This window comes from Saccopteryx bilineata, chromosome 6 (genome assembly GCF_036850765.1).
Source record: "Saccopteryx bilineata isolate mSacBil1 chromosome 6, mSacBil1_pri_phased_curated, whole genome shotgun sequence".
NCBI classification, from domain to species: Eukaryota; Metazoa; Chordata; class Mammalia; order Chiroptera; family Emballonuridae; genus Saccopteryx; species Saccopteryx bilineata.
In genome coordinates this window covers 12,767,064-12,784,617 of record NC_089495.1, presented here as the reverse complement: position 1 = coordinate 12,784,617, position 17,554 = coordinate 12,767,064, and the positions used below count along the sequence as shown (strand labels likewise).

Below are 17,554 nucleotides of genomic sequence, written 5' to 3'. Positions count from 1 at the left end.
GAGATTTCATCTTAAATGTCATAGGAATTCAAGCTCTTCTCCGACCTTTCACAGGGGTGAGGGTGGCGTCAATTGTCTGAAAGTTTCTTTGAGCTTTGGTGAAAACTCGCTTTCCCCAAACCAAACGTGTTTAAACAAAAACTCTAAAACTTAACATGTTTGTTCTTACTCGGGAAAACAATGTTTGCCTCTTCTCCTGTAGTTAGCTGTTAAATAATGGCTCGTGCACTCCAGAAAAATACAACTGCATTCTTCTGAGACCAGTGACCTCGAAACTATGAACACAAATGTCTCTGATCAAAAGTCTCTCCCGCCTTGAACACTGCGGGTTATTTTTGTTGCCGTCTCCCCACTTCACACTATAATCAAAGCCCGTGATCTCGCTCGGTCTTGCGATATTTGTGATTGAGACTCTAATCGGGACTGCGTCTGGCACGTACATCAGTCGTTGCATTTAAAGGTGAGCAAATTGTGAACTTCTCTTTCGACTTGATCTCGCCTATTCCATTTGACCTTACCCAGTTCTTGAACACTCCAAAGAAATAAAGTTAGAGAAATTTCCCAAGTAAAGAAAATAAGATCTATTCCCCAACAGAGGTGATCCGTAAAGCTCATTTCAGTCTGTGCGCCAGGTGCTTTGAGCGATGCGTGGTTAATCGTTCCGCGTCTCTTGGCTATCAAGTGCTTACTTGGAAATGTACTAAACGGGGTCTGAACTAAGTCTTTGGACCCGCCAGATACTCAAGGAAAAAGTTTTTAGTCGTGTCTAGTCGTGGGAAAGTCTGCCTTATATAACATTCTCCGGCTGCCGGGCTCTGAATTGGGTCTATAATTACTTCTTGGAGCCATGTCAATCTGAAGTGATATATATAGGTTTAGTCTCTCAAATACACTCATTAACTCGAGCCCCGAAGGTTTCAGAGCCCTGGAAGACTCCTTCCGCAGCTGGACTCTTTCCAGAGGGAGAGAAAGCAGTCAGCTTCTTGTCTGCTTTGTTTGTGTCCTTTGTCTGGCGGCGTTCCCTCCTTTAGAGATATTTACGGTAATGTCGGTGCAGGACTGTGGATGGCGAGAGACAGGAGTGTGTCTGGCTTTCTGGAGTCCTGGGAAACTCCATGTGGTTACTTTAATGAGTCTCAGAAGCAGATCTGGATTTTGAGGCAATTTCTATTAAAACGGCCAGGCCCTGGTGGGCTGGTGAGAACCCAGTGGTTGGAGTTGGGGGGTTGGGGGGTGGGGGTAGGGGCTGTGCTCTTCTATCAGCCGTATGACCCAAACCTTGTTACTTTGAGCCTCAGTTCTCACACCTGCAACGTGAAGATATATCGCCCATCTCTGAGAGTGATGGCGAGGACCACAGGAGATGGGAGCTTGAAGCTCCTCGTTCCTGATACAAGGGAGGTGGCCAAGACCTGGTAACTCATCTATTACTAAGTCAAGCAGCAAGCACCTACAGAATTGGTTCAGGGCTTTGGTCTTCAGGTGTGACCACTCCTGAGTCTGACTTGGACTCTAGTGCTTCCCTGCGTTGCCCCAGGTGAGGCAGTACCCGAGCAGGCTGATCCCTGGGACCTTACCCTGGGACTGACCCGGTCTGCTGAAGTCATCCTGCTCCCCACCCCCGCCAAGGGTGGGAGCTAACAGGTGGCACGGTAGCCAGCACAGCGAGGTGGCAGCCCCCTTCTTGTGGGCTTGTTCAGTGCTGGGGCCGGTACTGAGTGCCAGCTCACGCCCTGGGGATTGGTGCCAGGAGGTCACAGCAGTGTGGAGCCAGGCCTCTGTGGTGGGCAGCCTGGGTCCACTGCAGCTCCTGGTGTGAGACCAGGCAAGCTGCCTCTCTGGGTCTCAGTTACTTTACCTGTGAAGTGGGCTAGCAATGGTCTGTCTGACCACTTGCCTGTCGTCTTTCCACTGTACCCATCATCGTCCCGAGCTGGACAGACTGCCCACAGCCTGGTTCAGTGTGCCCGCCACACATGGTTGTGACCCTGACTTCCAGTGGGTGGTCCCAGAGGCCTGACTGCAATTCTGAACTCAACTCACCGGAGTGCTGTTTCTGGGTGAAAACGTGTATGTTCTGAAACAATTGTTTCCAAGCTCCTTATTAATATTTTGCAATCTGTGTTTATGTTGCCATATTTTGAATAAATTGATGTGTCTAAAACCACTTTATCTCCCTCACTTTTCAACCAGCTGTTCTGGTATCTAGCAGACACAGTCACATCCGTCCAACGGAAATACACGTGGCACAGCGAATGGCTTTAGAAACTAAAGATTGCTGTTACTTTGTAAAGGTGATTATACACCAGGAATTAAGAAAAGTTTTGTATAATTAAAAAAACATTCCTGTTGGCTGTGGGACCTGAGCGTTTACCAACCCCTCACGTCTTAGGGACAAGGGAGAAATGAGGAGAAACACGTCTCGCGTGGAAGTTTTCAGACCCGGCGCAGCGCCCGTTCTCACAGCGAGCGCCGTGCCGCCTGGCACAGAGCTGTGTCATTTGGAGGGGAAGGGGAAGCGGAAGGAGACCCTCTGTGCGCCCCGCCTGAAAACCACCTAGGCTTTGTAGCAGGCGCTGGTGTCAGGAAGGTGTCTGCCAAAACCTTGAGCAAAGGGTCCAGAGGGTGAAACTGCAGCAGAGCTCCATTGGGTGAGTCGAACCCGAGAAAAATCAGGAAGCGTCACATGGGTATAAAAATAGATGCGGGTCAGGCAGACATATGGGGACGAGCGCTGTGGGCTGCAGAAGCCGCACGTGCAGTTCTGTTCTTCCCACCCCCCCACCCCCGCGATGGCGATGAAAGAGCCGGGAGAGGCAGGGCAGCTGAGGAAAGCAGCTCGAGCAGGGGCAGACTCAGACTGTGCCAACACAGATGCCCGCGTCCTCTCTTCGTGGGAAGATGGTCGGAGCCACCGCAGAGGGGGAAGCACACATTTTCCTGCTGGCCTCGGGACAGGCGTCCTTCCCGGCACACAGGGAGGCCCCCGGGGACTGGCACCCACCGCCTCCGTGATGACGTCTCTGATGACTCACCCTCCCATTCCAACGCAGGACCCAATCCACCCAAAGCCTGAAACCTACATTTTAAACAGGGGTCTGAGACGAGCTCCACTCTCCACGTGGGAACCCTTGAACTCATACAAGGAGGATCTACCGCCCAGGATCTGCCGGTGCCACCCACGCACAGGAAGTGGGCAGGAACCTCTGCCCCAGAGTGTCCCGCCTGCCTTGGGAGAAGTGTGGAGCCTCGGGACAGGGGACGAGATCGCAGGATGCCTCCCCACGACAGGTCCGAGTTCCCCTGAGAATGGATGAGCTGCTCTGGGCCTGTCCAGACCAACCAGGATGCGAGTGAGAGCAGGACCCAAAGCCATCTTTGAGGTCTTTGTCTCAAAGACGCTTCCCTAAAGCAGTGTTTTTCAACCAGTGTGCCGTGAGACATGGTCAGGTATGCCGTGGGGAAATTAAACATGGGTCCCCAAACTACAGCCCGCGTGCCGGATACGGCCAGCGGAGGCCATTTATCCGGCCGCTGCTAGAGGCCTCCATCTGAACATAAACATTCCCCTCACAATCCCTCCAGCTCTCAGCGACAGGAAAAGTGGAGGCACAGGGAACGCTCACTGACCAATCACCTTCTAGGGTTCATCCCGACCACTAGCGATGAACCAATAGTAGGCCGCCTCTCATCCACACCCAGGAAGGTCCCCACTGAGACTGCTGTGCACTTGTCATTGTGTGGCCGTGGCCAATAGTTGAAGCTGCTACTCCTCCCCATGGTCCTGATTTCTAATCCTGGTCAGGACTGGAGGTAAATGTTGCCACCACTAGATGAAGCCTCAGCCTCAGCTGGTTATGTCTATCCTGATGGTGTATATAGATATTTGATCTTTTTCTTTTTAAAAGAGGCCCCTGCAGAGGGTGATATACAATGCATCACAATGTTATCTAACTTTAAAGCTAAAGTTTGCTGATCTTCCTTTGGACAGTTTTTGGTTATCTGTTGCCAAGGAGTTCCCCATTCTGGCCAACAAAGCTGTTTTAAAATTGCTCCCATTTTCAACCACATATCTATGTGAGCTGAGCTTCTCAAGCTTGACTGCGATAAAAACTAAAAACAGAGAGAGACTGAGAGCTGTTGAGGAAGAGCTTCGTGTGTGTCTTTCTACCATTCCTGCCAGGATATCCCTTTTGTGTTCATCGAAACAGGCCCAGGTTTCACACTAAGTGAGTATAAATACATTTAGAACTATATTATTGACTATATGTATAATATGTACTGTGTTAAGAGTGTCATTTTGTGTCATTTTGGTAGGTGGTGTGCCCCAGGATTTTGTAAATGTAAAAAATGTGCCGCGGCTCATAAAAGGTTGAAAATCACTGCCCTAAAGAGTGTCACTGTCAATGTGTTGGAGGCTCACTTGAGCCGACAGGCACGGCCCGTCCGCTTGGTAGGGAAAGGGAGTACTGAGGCCCTAGGTCCTGGTGAGCAGAGGCGATCCGTTATGAGAAGGCTGAGGGACTCAATCGCCGGAAACAAGGTTTCTTCATTTGAAATTCTAAAGTATCTACATGCCAAGAGCCTGTCTCTTCCCAGGAAAGCCCCATGGGTGTTTTCTAAAAAGCTGTGTGTAAGAGGTGGAGAAGTTAGCCAACAGACGCACAGTCCAGCCAGCACGGCAGCTCTACGAGCCTCCGGAGGCTCCTCGTGAGTTTCTACCCGGAATTCAGAGGGGGTGAGAGAGTTCGCACCCTCTGGAGTCCAGAGTGTTGAGTATGAATGTTGGAAAGAAGAAAAGAAAGTTTATCGAATGATACGGTGGGTATCCTGAGATATCCAAGTCAAGAATATAGGTGCTTTCAAAGTGATTTTTGGTGGCTTCATGTTCGTTCGAATGCAGCACCTGGTGAGAACTGAACCACGAGGCCCCTGCTTGTATCTGGCTTTCAGGCGTTTCTTCTAAAACAGTGGAAATAGCTCAAATTAAAAGCAGATTCCGGTCCCCCTCCCACGAGGTCTCTCTCCCTAATGTTCCCACATCTGATACCCCAGCCCTTCCCCACCCTCTCCCGGGTTCACTGAGAGGCTCTCTGGGCTGCTGACTGCCGTGATGCATCCATAGCCCCTTCCGACTCTGCACCCTCGGGGCCTGTGCACACCAGCCTGGGGACACCCTCCCTGCACTCAGGAGAGCACCCCCTTCTACAGAGAAGGACTCCGTACCAGGGACATTTGTCATGATTGCCATGTTGACATGTTGATCTTGCCTTGTGAACAGAGCGAGTGAGCAGCACTGGGATGTTAAAAAAAAATTTTTTTTTTTTAAGATATGGGTTGTAGTATTTTGAATAAAGGAAATAGATAAGAACTTTTACTCATGAGAGGGATTCTTCTTAATATTATTAAACTTTGGTATGATAAAAAAAAAATAGATAACGTAGTTGAGCCAATAAGAAATATGCCCCTCATTTCAATGAGTTAGAACATAGTAGGAATTATCCTCGGCCACAGAGTGGGTAATCGTCCTCATGATTCTCAATTCAGGGCTGCAACCCAGTCCCCTTCTCTGCCGGGCCCGAGGAGCCTGTCTCTTTAATGCAGAGGACCCTCTGGTGAGTGTCACGTCAGGAGGCACTTAGACGGGACCACATGTATTCAGACTGGCATCTCTACACCTAGCACAGTGGTACTCCGTTGGAGCGTTCAGTAAATGTTAGCTGGAGGAATACACTAAACCAGTACGTTCCTTAACCACTGGGGGATTTGCACAGGCTTTTCCTTTTATTTAAAAAAATGATTCATCAGCCCACATCTAAAAGCTTCGGCGAGGGTCTAAAAACTAATTGTAAAGCTTTTGTTAAAAACCAGCTATGTTTGCATCTCTGGGCTTCAAATTTTCCAAGCACGATTTATTTGTGCAATACCCAGGTTTCTGTGGTGAAATAAAATGTTTTTCCTTTAAGATATGTGGGGTTGCCAAATTTTCAAAATTGTAGTGTATGTTTTTCCTGTTTTTTTGTTTAAAAAATAAAGTGTGTGCATGCTGGGGGGGGGGGGGTGAGTGGTCCAGAAGAAACGACAGCCGCAAACAAAGAAGGCCCCTCTGACTGGCCGTGGCGGCCCAGGGAGAAGTGTCGCGTCCCTGCCAGGCCACGCTGGCTCAGCTTGCAGCAATTTTTGATGCACTTGCCAATGTTTGTGTTATTTTTACTTTAAAGATGTAACAGATTGTCGCAAAATAAATAATTTAAGCCTAATATATCAAAAGAGTCCACACACTTGCGGTTTTCGCTTCTGGCTTCTCTTTCGGGACCGAGCTGTGCCCAACAGAAGCAACAACCCTCATGTCTCTGTAACACTCCATTTGGACTTGTTTTTCTGCCTCATTTTGCAAAGTTGAGTCTATTTTTCACAGCTCGGTTCCAAATGGCATGGGTTCTATCGTTGTTCAGCACCATAGCGATAACTCCCCTCACACAGGAAGAAAGGGGACGCACTCCATAGCACCTCCCTGTGACCCTGGGGGACGGTGTGGGAGGGGACATCTCCCTGTGACCCTGGGGACGGTGTGGGAGGGGGCGTCTCCCTGTGACCCTGGGGGACGGCGTGGGAGGGGGCGTCTCCCTGTGACCCTGGAGGATGGTGTGGGAGGGGACGTCTCCCTGTGACCCTGGGGATGGTGTGGGAGGGGGCGTCTCCCTGTGACCCTGGGGGATGGTGTGGGAGGGCAGTATCTCCCTGTGACCCTGGGGGATGGTGTGGGAGGGCAGTGTCTCTCTGTGACCCTGGGGACAGTATGGGAGGGGCCATCTCCCTGTGACCCTGGAGGATGGTGTGGGAGGGGGCATCTCCCTGTGACCCTGGGGGACGGTGTGGGAGGGCAGTGTCTCTCTGTGACCCTGGGGGACAGTTTGGGAGGAGAGCTGAGAGCCGCTAGGGTGAGAACCCAGGTCCCACGGAAATCTGCAATGTCCGCACTGATTCCTATTGAGACTTGAAGCCATGAGCAATGGGTTTGATTTTGCACAGAATGTCCTCAGTTTAACTCAAAATAGCTTCACACCTGGCAAGTTGACTTCACGCTAAATAATCCCATCCCCCTACCCCCAACCCATTACTGGGCTTCTCACTCCGTCGTGTGCCTTTGTGGTACAACTAAGGGAGAAGCAACCTCAGTGTTTTAAAAAAAAATCAAAGCCAATCTTGATGCTGTCCTGTCCTTCCTAAATGTGGTTGGGCAGCTTTTATAAACAGAAAACAAAGATGTCACATGAAAATGCCTGAACAATACACTGATGGGTGTGTGTTCTGTTCTCACAGGCAGACACTGTGAGGTCCACCAGATGATCGGGAACTACATGTGGGACCCCAACACCAACAAGTCATTTGACATCGGCGTCAACAAAGACAGCCTGATGCCCCTCTGGTGGAATGGGTCGGAACCTCTGTGGGTCACTCTGACCAAGGCCAGAAGGAAGGTCTACATGTACTATTGGCCAGGTGAGTACCTCTAGGCTCCTCAGTGACCTTCCAAATCTCAAAACACAGTGGAGTCTCTAAAGACAAAGGATGTGAATACCACGTCTAAAGACCAAGCCAGGGTGTGGAAAATGGGCTATTTAGTCAAGAAATATTTCTTATGAGCTTGTTTGTAAAAAATTTATTTGTTTGGAACTCTCTAAGACCAGACCAGGTGCAATACCATGTCTTGAGTCCCTTGGGTCGGCGAAGCTGCTGCAGGGCGTGCAGAATTTTAAGAGAGATAGCTATAGGCTTGTTTGCCTCACAAAGAATTTGGCATCCCGTTTCTATAGATTTTTGAGCTCCTCTGCTCTATTTAAAAGATGATTGAAAAGAAAAACGATTATTCAAAGAACTTACCCTTTTCAGTAGTGCATTTAACGAAGCCCCCTTGTGTTAATATTCCTCCTGTACACGGGAGATCAGTGAGAAAGCAGGTTACTTCAGTTACTGCAGGGAGGTCGCCGCAGTGCACACTGCCCTGGCCCCGGTGTGGAGCCTTCGGGATCCTCTCATCCTGGCGGTCAGAAATCTCTCACTAAGGATGGAGAGGATTCAGTGATAACAAAAGAATCAACTGAGCACTGTCTTCTTGTGGGTGGGGCTTGTTCTTAGGCAAGTGGGCAACTTGACTTGACCATGCATGTGGCTGTTGACACTTTTCCCCCTAATTCATGACGGCGCAGCCCCGATGGTGGCCTACGGGAGAAGGTACCAGGGAAGGTAGGAGACACGAGGGGACGAACAGGGAGAGGCAGCTGGAGGGACCTCGCTGGCCCGGGTCAGAGGGCAGCAGTGGCCCGCTAGAGAGCTGTGGGCTGTGGGGGACAGGGGAGAAGGGAGAGAAGGCGGAGTAAGCCACGGCTGAATCAGAGAAGTCCCGCCCTGAGGGCGCCGGCCTTGGCAGGGGTTTGGAAGATGCTGGGTGGAGGCAGTCCCGTGGAGAGCAGGTCAGGGCACTCACAGGAGCTTAGAGCACAGACAGATGGAGGCGGTGGAAAACCTTCCGCGGCGAGGGCCCAGACGGCCGGCACAGAGCCGGAGCCCAGACTGGCATTCCTAGGGAGCTGGGGAAGGCCTGAGCAGCTGTGTTCATTCAGAACCGGGCGGAGGAACCGGCAGGCACAGGCTGGGTCTGCTGGCGGATACGGTGGCAGCGCGAGTGCTCGCCTCGCTTCTGGAGACGCGGGGACTCTGTCCAGAGCGGCCCCCTCGGCCGCGGTGAGAAGCAGCTCTCGGGCAAGGCGGGGGTGTCAGAGAACGCCCTGACCTCCCGTGGAGACTCGGCCTCTCACAGAGTCATACGTGAGACCAGGGAGCCAAACGCTGTGTCCGCCCAGCGGACCAGACTTGCTGGAGGACCCAGCCCTGGATCAGCCCAAGATGATCTGAAGCCAGAAGAGGCTTCATCAAACACAAGGGCCCACATACACAGACCTAGGAGAGGGAGCAGACCGGGCATGCTGCCTCAGGGACCACCTGAACAGATCCCAGGGCCATCGGGACGACTGTGGCCCCAAAGCGGAGGGCCATCGTCCATGGAATCTGACTAACTGAACACCCTGTGTCTCGGGACTTGAGATCTTCACATCAGGCTCTCCCCCCAGGCTCTCCCCCCGGCTCCCACGTGCCTCCTCCCCCTGTGATCGCCTGCCGACGGCCTTGAGAGAGCACGGAGGCCGATCAATGCTCATGGGAAGACAGGGCAGACCCCAGAGGGAGGCCGCGGCCGTGTCTCAGACTTGTCTCTGTAGAGTGGCGACACAGCGTTATTCTTCATCTCAGCCTGGAGAATCTGGCTCCTTAACGATGAGGAACAACTTGCATTTCTATATCACTGGGTAACTAAAAAAAGAAATCTCAAAGCCGATTTGCATGTAAAATATCTTGCTGCTTCTCCAAAACAGCCCCTGACAGGCAAGCAAGGGCCAACCACTTCCTTGGATTCATAGGTCTACAGCTAACGTGATGTAACGCCCTGTGATCAGTTTATAGTGTTAACAATCAGGAGGACAGAAGCCACACAGAGAGCCGCCTGGAGTTTCCTCAGTGACCTACATGGGGATTAGCTAAAGATCTAGCCGTGCTGAGGTCTTGATAGAAGTTGGATGAGAAGCCTCCTCTGTCTTAGACACAGTCCAGTCCTTCTACACTGGAGACACAGAGAAAGGCTGTCCGAGAACTGGCTATCGCCACAGGCCCTGCTGCCCGACTCCGCCAGGACACCTTGGGCACCTTCCCTTCTTACTGGCTGACAGCTGAGGGATGAGGGGGTCACTGCTCCCCCTTCGCCCTTCACGTTGGGCCCCTCCAGCCACGGCTAATAGCGCAGCGAGCGTTCATTTGTCTCAGCAAGATGAAGCGAAGTGCAGCGGCATTTCTCCTAAACAGGATTTGGTTTTATTTTTCTTCTCGAATCCTCCTCTTCCTTCTCGACTCCCACGGGACATTGAACAGACTTCTCGATGGGGCCTGGAAAATCTTCATTGCTCCAGTGAGCTGTGTTATGACACTTTGAGTCTCGCCATTAAGTCAATATTTAGAAGTGCAATTTAGAAATGGCAGTAGTTCAAGTCTTCCTGTCAGGTAGATAAAGCAGCAGACTGAAAAATTGATCGGCGGTGAGGAGTCCAAAATACCGCACCTCCAGTCTTGAGAAATAGAATATTGTCACCAGACCCTTTATTGCCCCACCCAGTGGTGCCGTTCAGCTGTGCTGGGAAGCATGTGCCTCAGGAAATGACCCCAGGTCCTACACGAACTATTTTTTTGGGGGTTTAAAGACCCACAGAAATCAACCAGGAATTGCATACCTAGGACCTAGTAGAGTTTCTCATACGATCCTTCACTGGTTTTATTCCCCTGCCCTGTCCTTGTGGTTTGAGGGCAAAGGAATTTCATTGAGGAGGAGAAGGAAGAGACTCCCATCCTCACTTTGTTCGGAGAGGAACCCAGAGCAGAAGAGGATGCCTTTTTTGGACAGTCAGGGCTACCTTACACAGTGGGAGCGGCTTGTAAGCTTATTCTTGTGGCTATCTTGATATATATATATATATATATATATATATATATGAACAAAAAGTAGTAACCTTTTAGAGGTCTGTGCTTCAAACTCTTCAGAGTGTTTGCTGACTCTGAGTTTCACAGTCAGGGGGACTTGGGGGCGACCCTTCATGTGGCCCTCAGATGGTGTTGGGTGAAGGTCTGGGCCCTTCTGCTGGCTTCTTCCTGAGCTGTGCAGGTGTTCAGGAGACTAAGACACCTTCTATGGGAGGGAAAGACACACTTCGACCCGGCTTCTCCTCCCCCACTTTTCAGAGATGGGCTGGGTGGGGAGTTAGCAGTGGCATCTGATGCAGCTTCTGTGAAGTTTGGGTTGTTAAAATCCAGGTGATTTCATCAGGATAGGGAAGGAGGCACCTTTGGCTACCGATGAAGGACTGCGACTATTCACGGCATCTATCCTTTCCTGCTGTGCTGGACCCCCGACCACCTTTAGCCGGGCGGTACTTAGACACAGACACAGGCACTGGGAAAATTAGGAGCCCGACACCAATCCTACAGATGTATGAGTTATCATCACGGCTAAGTTCTTCAACTCTATGTCTGTGACTTCAAACATTTGGATAAAAACTGGAATTTTTTTAAGGCAACTATTTGACATGGCAAACACAAGGGGTCCAGATTCTCACTAAAATTTCTGATAACATCACCCATTTATCATTAGAGTTAGGTGTGCATAATTTTAGAACGGGGAGAGGACTTGGTGTATAGTTTGCTGGTTCCTACCCTTGTTAATCAAGATCTCTTTTAGGAAACCACTTCTGTCATCCTGGCCCAAGCTATTCTCACCTCTTCCCCAGGTCCATGCAGTAACTTCCTGGCTGGTCGGTCACCGGCTGTCCAACCATAGAGGAGGCCTACCTCCCATTCGCCGTGTGGTAGCCAGAGCAGTCTTGTCAAAATGCCAGTATGATACTGTCACCTCCCTCCTTAAAACCTTCTGATGACCCCTTGCTCCTCTCAGGACAGGAATAAGTTCTTCAGCTTGGACCACAGAGGCGCCTGGATTCCCTTTCCAGAAAAAAAGACACTCATGCATAATACACTCACAATTCTTTGCTCGTGTGACACAAGAGACTTGTAATGCAAAGATGAGGAATGCCAAATGGTCTTTGACATGGCCACACATATATCTATAATAGCTAATTGATTTGATTTTTTTCAATGTGATGTAAACATGTGTTAAAAACTCACCTAAATATTCAGTGAAACCCGAGCTCTTGTGATTAATGTCCTGCCAGAGTAGGCTTGGTGAGCATTCTCCAAGAGTCTTTGGGCTGAATTTGCCTTGAGTCATTTCCCTTATTTGCTGGTAACTTTGGTGAAATCGGTGTCATGGATGTTGTCTGTCTGTGTCAGCAAGAAAAGGATTATATGGCCTGACCAGGCGGTGGCGCAGTGGATAGGGCATCAGACTGGGATGCAGAGGACCCAGATTCGAGACCCCGAGGTCGCCAGCTTGAGCGCGGGCTCATCTGGTTAGAGCAAAAGCTCACCAGCTTGGACCCAAGGTCGCTGGCTTGAGCAAGAGGTTACCCAGTCTGCTGAAGGCCCACGGTCAAGGCACATATGAAAAAGCAATCAATGAACAACTAAGGTGTTGCAACACGCAATGAAAAACTAATGATTGATGCTTCTCATCTCTCCGTTCCTGTCTGTCCCTGTCTACCCCTCTCTCTGACTCTCTATCTGTCTCTGAAAAAAAGAAAAGAAGAGGATTATATGTTTGCGTTTCAAGTTGAGGTTGTTCCAAAGAAGTGATCTTCACAAACATTCCGCCGGGGTTCGAGGCGTCAATCGTTTCTGCTGCAGAGAAGCTGGGGAGGCGTTGGCTCCCCAGACCGCTGTCTGAAGAATCCATTCCTCCAGCGTTGGACCATTTTCATAGCACTCCGGCCGCATCCAATCCCCTTTGGCAGGATGGTGTCTCGGCCAAAAGGACTCATAGTTTCTCAACAGCATCCATTACGGTGATTAGAAAGCCTTAAAGAGAAATCCAGGGATTAACTTTTCATTCTTCACGAATCATGGCAAATCTGTTTCTTCATAAAACATCTTAAAAGGCTGTGACTCAAGGCCCGGGAATAGGTTCTCAGGAGACAATGTTGAGTAAAACCAGATACAGGCTTTCTTCACGTCCTGAGAAGTTACCATCCTGTTGAGGGGACAGATGATCATCTCACATTAGCCCAGATAAATGTACAAGTACACTCGTTAATAATGTGACAATGAAGAGCATATTGCTTCATGATATCCTCTAACAAAGGATCTGGTTCTATCAGAGTGTGACTCAACACCTGAGGGGGTAGGTAAGGTGGGGGAGGGGTGGGGGTGGGGCAGAGCATCCAGAATGAGCAAACAGCACGTGCTAAGGTCCTGGAACGGATAGGGAAGCCCAGAAGGTTTAAGAAACCAAGAGGGAGGCTGGGTGTGATGTGGGTGAAGTGGGGGAGAGTCTGAGGTCAGGCGCCTCTGTGGTCCAAGCTGAAGAACTTATTCCTGTCCTGAGAGGAACAGGGGGTCATCGGAAGGTTTTAAGGAGGGAGGTGACGGTATCATACTGGCATTTTGACAAGACTGCTCTGGCTACCACACGGAGAATGGGAGGTAGGCCTCCTCTGTGGTTGGACAGCCGGTGACCGACCAGCCAGGAAGTTACTGCATGGACCTGGGGATGAGATGAGAATAGCTTGGGCCAGGATGACAGAAGTGGTGAGACGTGGATGGACTGCCAGGACCTGGTGTGGGTTGGGTTTGGGATGACGAGAATGAGCCTCGGCCAGAGGGCCTCGTGCTCCTGCTGCACCAATGGCGTCCCAGATGTGCCAGCCACTGCCCAGAGCATGGGGAGGGGACCCAGATGGAGGGGTCTTGACAGAGTGAAGACAGAGGCCCAAAGTCGGTACTTGGGTATTAAATTAGTCCTCAGGAGAGAGTGCTGCAGTCTTGGCTTTGGGTGGCTGAGGGCCGTCCTGTAGTCATTCCTCCTAGGCCCCGGCCACAGTCTTGGTAGCTGCCAAACACCTCTTGGTCAGTCAGTGGGCCGGTGAGCTCAGCCCTCACTGCTCTGTGTGCTGGCCCGGTCAGCGTGTGTTGGCCCGGTCAGCGTGTGCTGGCCCGGTCAGCGTGTGTTGGGACACAGAGGCAGCGCCCCCCCCCCCCAGCAGAATCCTCTGTGTGCAGAGAGCTCCACCCCCTCTTCTTCTCCCCGCTGTGTCTCCAGCCCTTCACTGTGGAACTTCGGGAGCCTGGCCGGGGGGGGGGGGGGGGGGGGGGGGGGGGGGGCTTAAAGAAAAGAGCCGGAACATGGCTTCTAGACCAATCAAGCTACTTCCTTGCTGGGGAGAGTCACTTGATTTCTCTGTGCTCCAGTTTCATTATTTGGCCCACAGGGATGACCACGTGGCCCTGTCAGGCTTGCTGGGCATGGGAAGTGAGAGAAGAAGATACGTAGAGTATTCGACTGGAGTAGAGCTCAATCCATCCTCTGTCCCCAGGTTCCAGAACAAGAGCTTTCACTTGAGTCACAGAGCGGGAATACTCTGAGCCAAATAAAAATTCTTGAGTTCAAATCAAGAATTCAAATACACACTTCAACAAAGACCACAGAGGGGGGCGCAAGCCCTATTTTACTCCCTGAGAGAATTCTAGGACAGGCCGTCAAGGGCCAGTAAGGGACAGGACAGGGGGTTTCCAGAAAAGGGGTGGACAGCTGGAGCTGGCCCTTGGGTCATTGGAGAAGGGAAGGAGGATAAGCCTGTTTCTTTTATGGGATGTAGGCACCCTCCGTGGGGCAACAGCCGTGGACGGAGTGAGCCATGCACATGAGCACATGCAGAGGTGGAGCTTAGCACCGGGCAGTGTGGCCACTGGACTGGCCCCTGGCTGTCGGCCCAAGGAGTGCAGGGAGGTGGCTTTGCAGGGCTCACACGCACAGCACTCACTCCTGGTCCTAGCCTTCCTGGGAGGGACGCAGAAGCACCTCGGAGGTCAGACACCAGAGTCCCCTCAGACACCCCGGCAAGCGTGGTTCCTCAGACGTGGAGATCACAGGCTCGAATGTGCGGGGCAGGGAGAGGGGAGCCCCTGGCTGGGCAGGCCCCACAGCTCTCGCGCCAGCTGCAGGGCTCAGGTCTGAAGTAAAGGGATCAACAGCCTCTTGCATCCCAAGTTGGCCCAATTGGTTGTGGTTCAAATGCCAGGAAACCAACTGTTCCAAGAAGGGGGCTTATGTTGGGAATACCGTATGGTGCAGAGGTGAGGTTGGCTCGCTGAGGGGGGAGCATGATCTCACTGTGATCATGTGATCATCGGCAAGGTTTGGATGATCTCGAAGCACCTCCCTCAGCCCCGATAGCGTATCTGAGGGGCCCTCGGGGACATCAGTCAAGCAGTGGTCATTCACTCTTCTTGGGAAGAGGGCCGGCCCTGACCCCGGCCCACAGACTTCACCATCTGCAGCTCACTGGCAGAGGCAGAGATGAAAGCCCCACCTTCGGCCTCACTGAGCCTTGCTGTAGTATCACCACCGACTTCTAACGCGGAGTCGCGGCTGGGGTTAGGCGTGCACCCCTTCTCCCCCAGGTTTCCTGAGTCACATTGGATACCTGCTGAGTCATTTTCAGTTGTTTCTGAAATCCGCTCTAATGGACAAGTCGCTTCCCGTCTCCTTTGTCTCCTGGCTCGCTCTCTGTCCTGGCACACAAAGCCAGTCTTCAGGGGCATCCTGCGCCCAGGCCGCCCACCACCCTCTTTCTCTATCGGAAGGGAGACCCGCCAGAGGTCTCCCACTGACCCTGGGGACCAAAGACCCCACTTTCCCCACGGACGTGTTCCCGCAAACTCCGGTGCCTCCAATGCATTCTCCTGGAAAAGGCTCCATGTTTCTAAGTGAGTTAATTGGCTTAGCTGTTTTAATAAGCTCTCTTGAGACATGTATTCAACAGTTGTACACCTGCCTTGTATCACAGAGAATGCAGGGGTTATTGTTACAAGATGTGTCAAAGTTGGCACACGGAGCTGCACTTGGAAGGCGAGCCCTGTGCTCTAGGGAGCTGGAGAACCGGGGTTTTTACGGGTTCCACTTGGTGGTCCTTGCAGAGTGCTGCCAGGAAGCAGGGATCCTGCAGGAGGGCAGTGTGTGTGGTGAGAACACGCCAGGACTGGGGCAGCCGCCGGCTCGCCGGCAGGGAGACCTTGGGACAGTCACTTCTCCTCTCCATGGCATTTGTTTTCTCAGCTGTCAAAGAACGGGGTTTGATGTAAGGCTGCCATGAAGGCGTCCACAGGGCACCGCTCACGTGGTAGCCATCACAGATGTGCATATGTATTGTTTTCATAGTCAGTGTATGATGGTGGTTTTATTTTTTATTAATTTTAATTTATTGTGTTTACATGGATTCAAGTGTCCCACCGAATATAACTCCCTTACCCCCACCCCTGTGTCCCCCTTTATAACCCCTTTGCCCCCCTCCCCTCCACATCCTCCCCCCTTCCCTCTAGGATTTACTGTCCTGCTATTTTTATCTCTGTGTTATATATATTTAAGAATATATCCTAAGAACACTAAATCACTGATTCAAAAGAAGAAGTGCATCCTCATGTTTATGGCAGCATTGTTCACAATAGCCAAGATCTGGAAACAGCTCAAGTGTCCGTCAGTGGACGAGTGCATTAAAAAGCTTTGGTACATATACACAATGGAATACCATGCGGCAGTGAGGAAGAAGGAAATCTCACCTTTTGCGACAGCATGGATGGACCTGGAAATATTGTGCTAAGTGAAATAAGCCAGGCAGAGAAAGACAAATATCATATGACCTCACTCATATGTGCATATGTGTTTTGACAATGCTGCAGCCCAAGGCAACCAAGGGTGGTGACAAAACAGGCATATTAAAATAATTTTCTTTTTTTTTTTTTTTTCATTTTTCTGAAGCTGGAAACGGGGAGAGACAGTCAGACAGACTCCTGCATGCGCCCGACTGGGATCCACCCGGCACGCCCACCAGGGGCGACGCTCTGCCCACCAGGGGTCGATGCTCTGCCCATCCTGGGCGTCGCCATGTTGCGACCAGAGCCACTCTAGCGCCTGAGGTAGAGGCCACAGAGCCATCCCCAGCGCCTGGGCCATCTTTGCTCCAATGGAGCCTTGGCTGCGGGAGGGGAAGAGAGAGACAGAGAGGAAAGCACGGCGGAGGGGTGGAGAAGCAAATGGGCGCTTCTCCTGTGTGCCCTGGCCGGGAATCGAACCCGGGTCCTCTGCACGCTAGGCCGATGCTCTACCGCTGTAAAATAATTTTCTAATGATAGAAGTTAAATGTTTTGAAGAAATATCTTTCCAATCAATTGATCTATCTATCTATTTATTTATTTATCTATCTTGCACAAAGGGGCCTGTGCTCCCTGGCGCCCTCCCCCCCCCCCCCCCGGCTGTCCATTGTTTCCTCCTCACTCAGTGGTTTCCCGTCAGGACTTGATTAGGTGGGAGGAGAGGATACTCACCCGGCCTCAGGCGGGAATATCCAGCAGGAAGGAGGACTCGAGACAGAGAGAAGTTGAGACCCCGACATGGCCTAATTAAGGGCAGTTCCCTTCAAAGTCCCCTGGGAACGATGAGGGAACAAGGTGGAGGAAGCCCAGTGTGCCCTTGGCGTGGCTGCGAAACCGGAATCACACCCCAGAGCTCCTGTGTGATCTGCGAACGCCCAGGCCACGGCTCCTGTCTTCCCCAGGTCCCTGTGCAGAGATCGGAAACCCTGCTTTCCTCAGGCTCCCTGGGTGACCTGCTGTGACCTCTGTTAGCCAGACCCCGTACTCCCTGTGAAGCCGTGCCGTGGCCCGTGCCCGTGGCCCCTGGTCGGAGGCAGCAGCCAGAGATGGAGCGAGGGACCCAGATGCATGGGTCGCTCCCGTGGTGGACCAGAAAGAGGCCCACAGACTCCTGGGCAGAGAGTTGTCTCGTGGG

At 51.6% G+C, this 17,554-nt stretch overlaps 1 protein-coding gene across 1 annotated transcript in view; it reads left to right on the top strand.

The window, feature by feature from the left end:
- The window catches only part of ENPP6 (ectonucleotide pyrophosphatase/phosphodiesterase 6), a 93,049-nt gene that overhangs the window by 32,922 nt on the left and 42,573 nt on the right, over window positions 1-17,554 (top strand). The window contains exon 2 of the mRNA XM_066235278.1: window positions 7,324-7,503. Coding sequence (XP_066091375.1) covers window positions 7,324-7,503 — 180 coding nt within the window. The remainder of the gene's footprint in view (window positions 1-7,323; window positions 7,504-17,554) is intronic.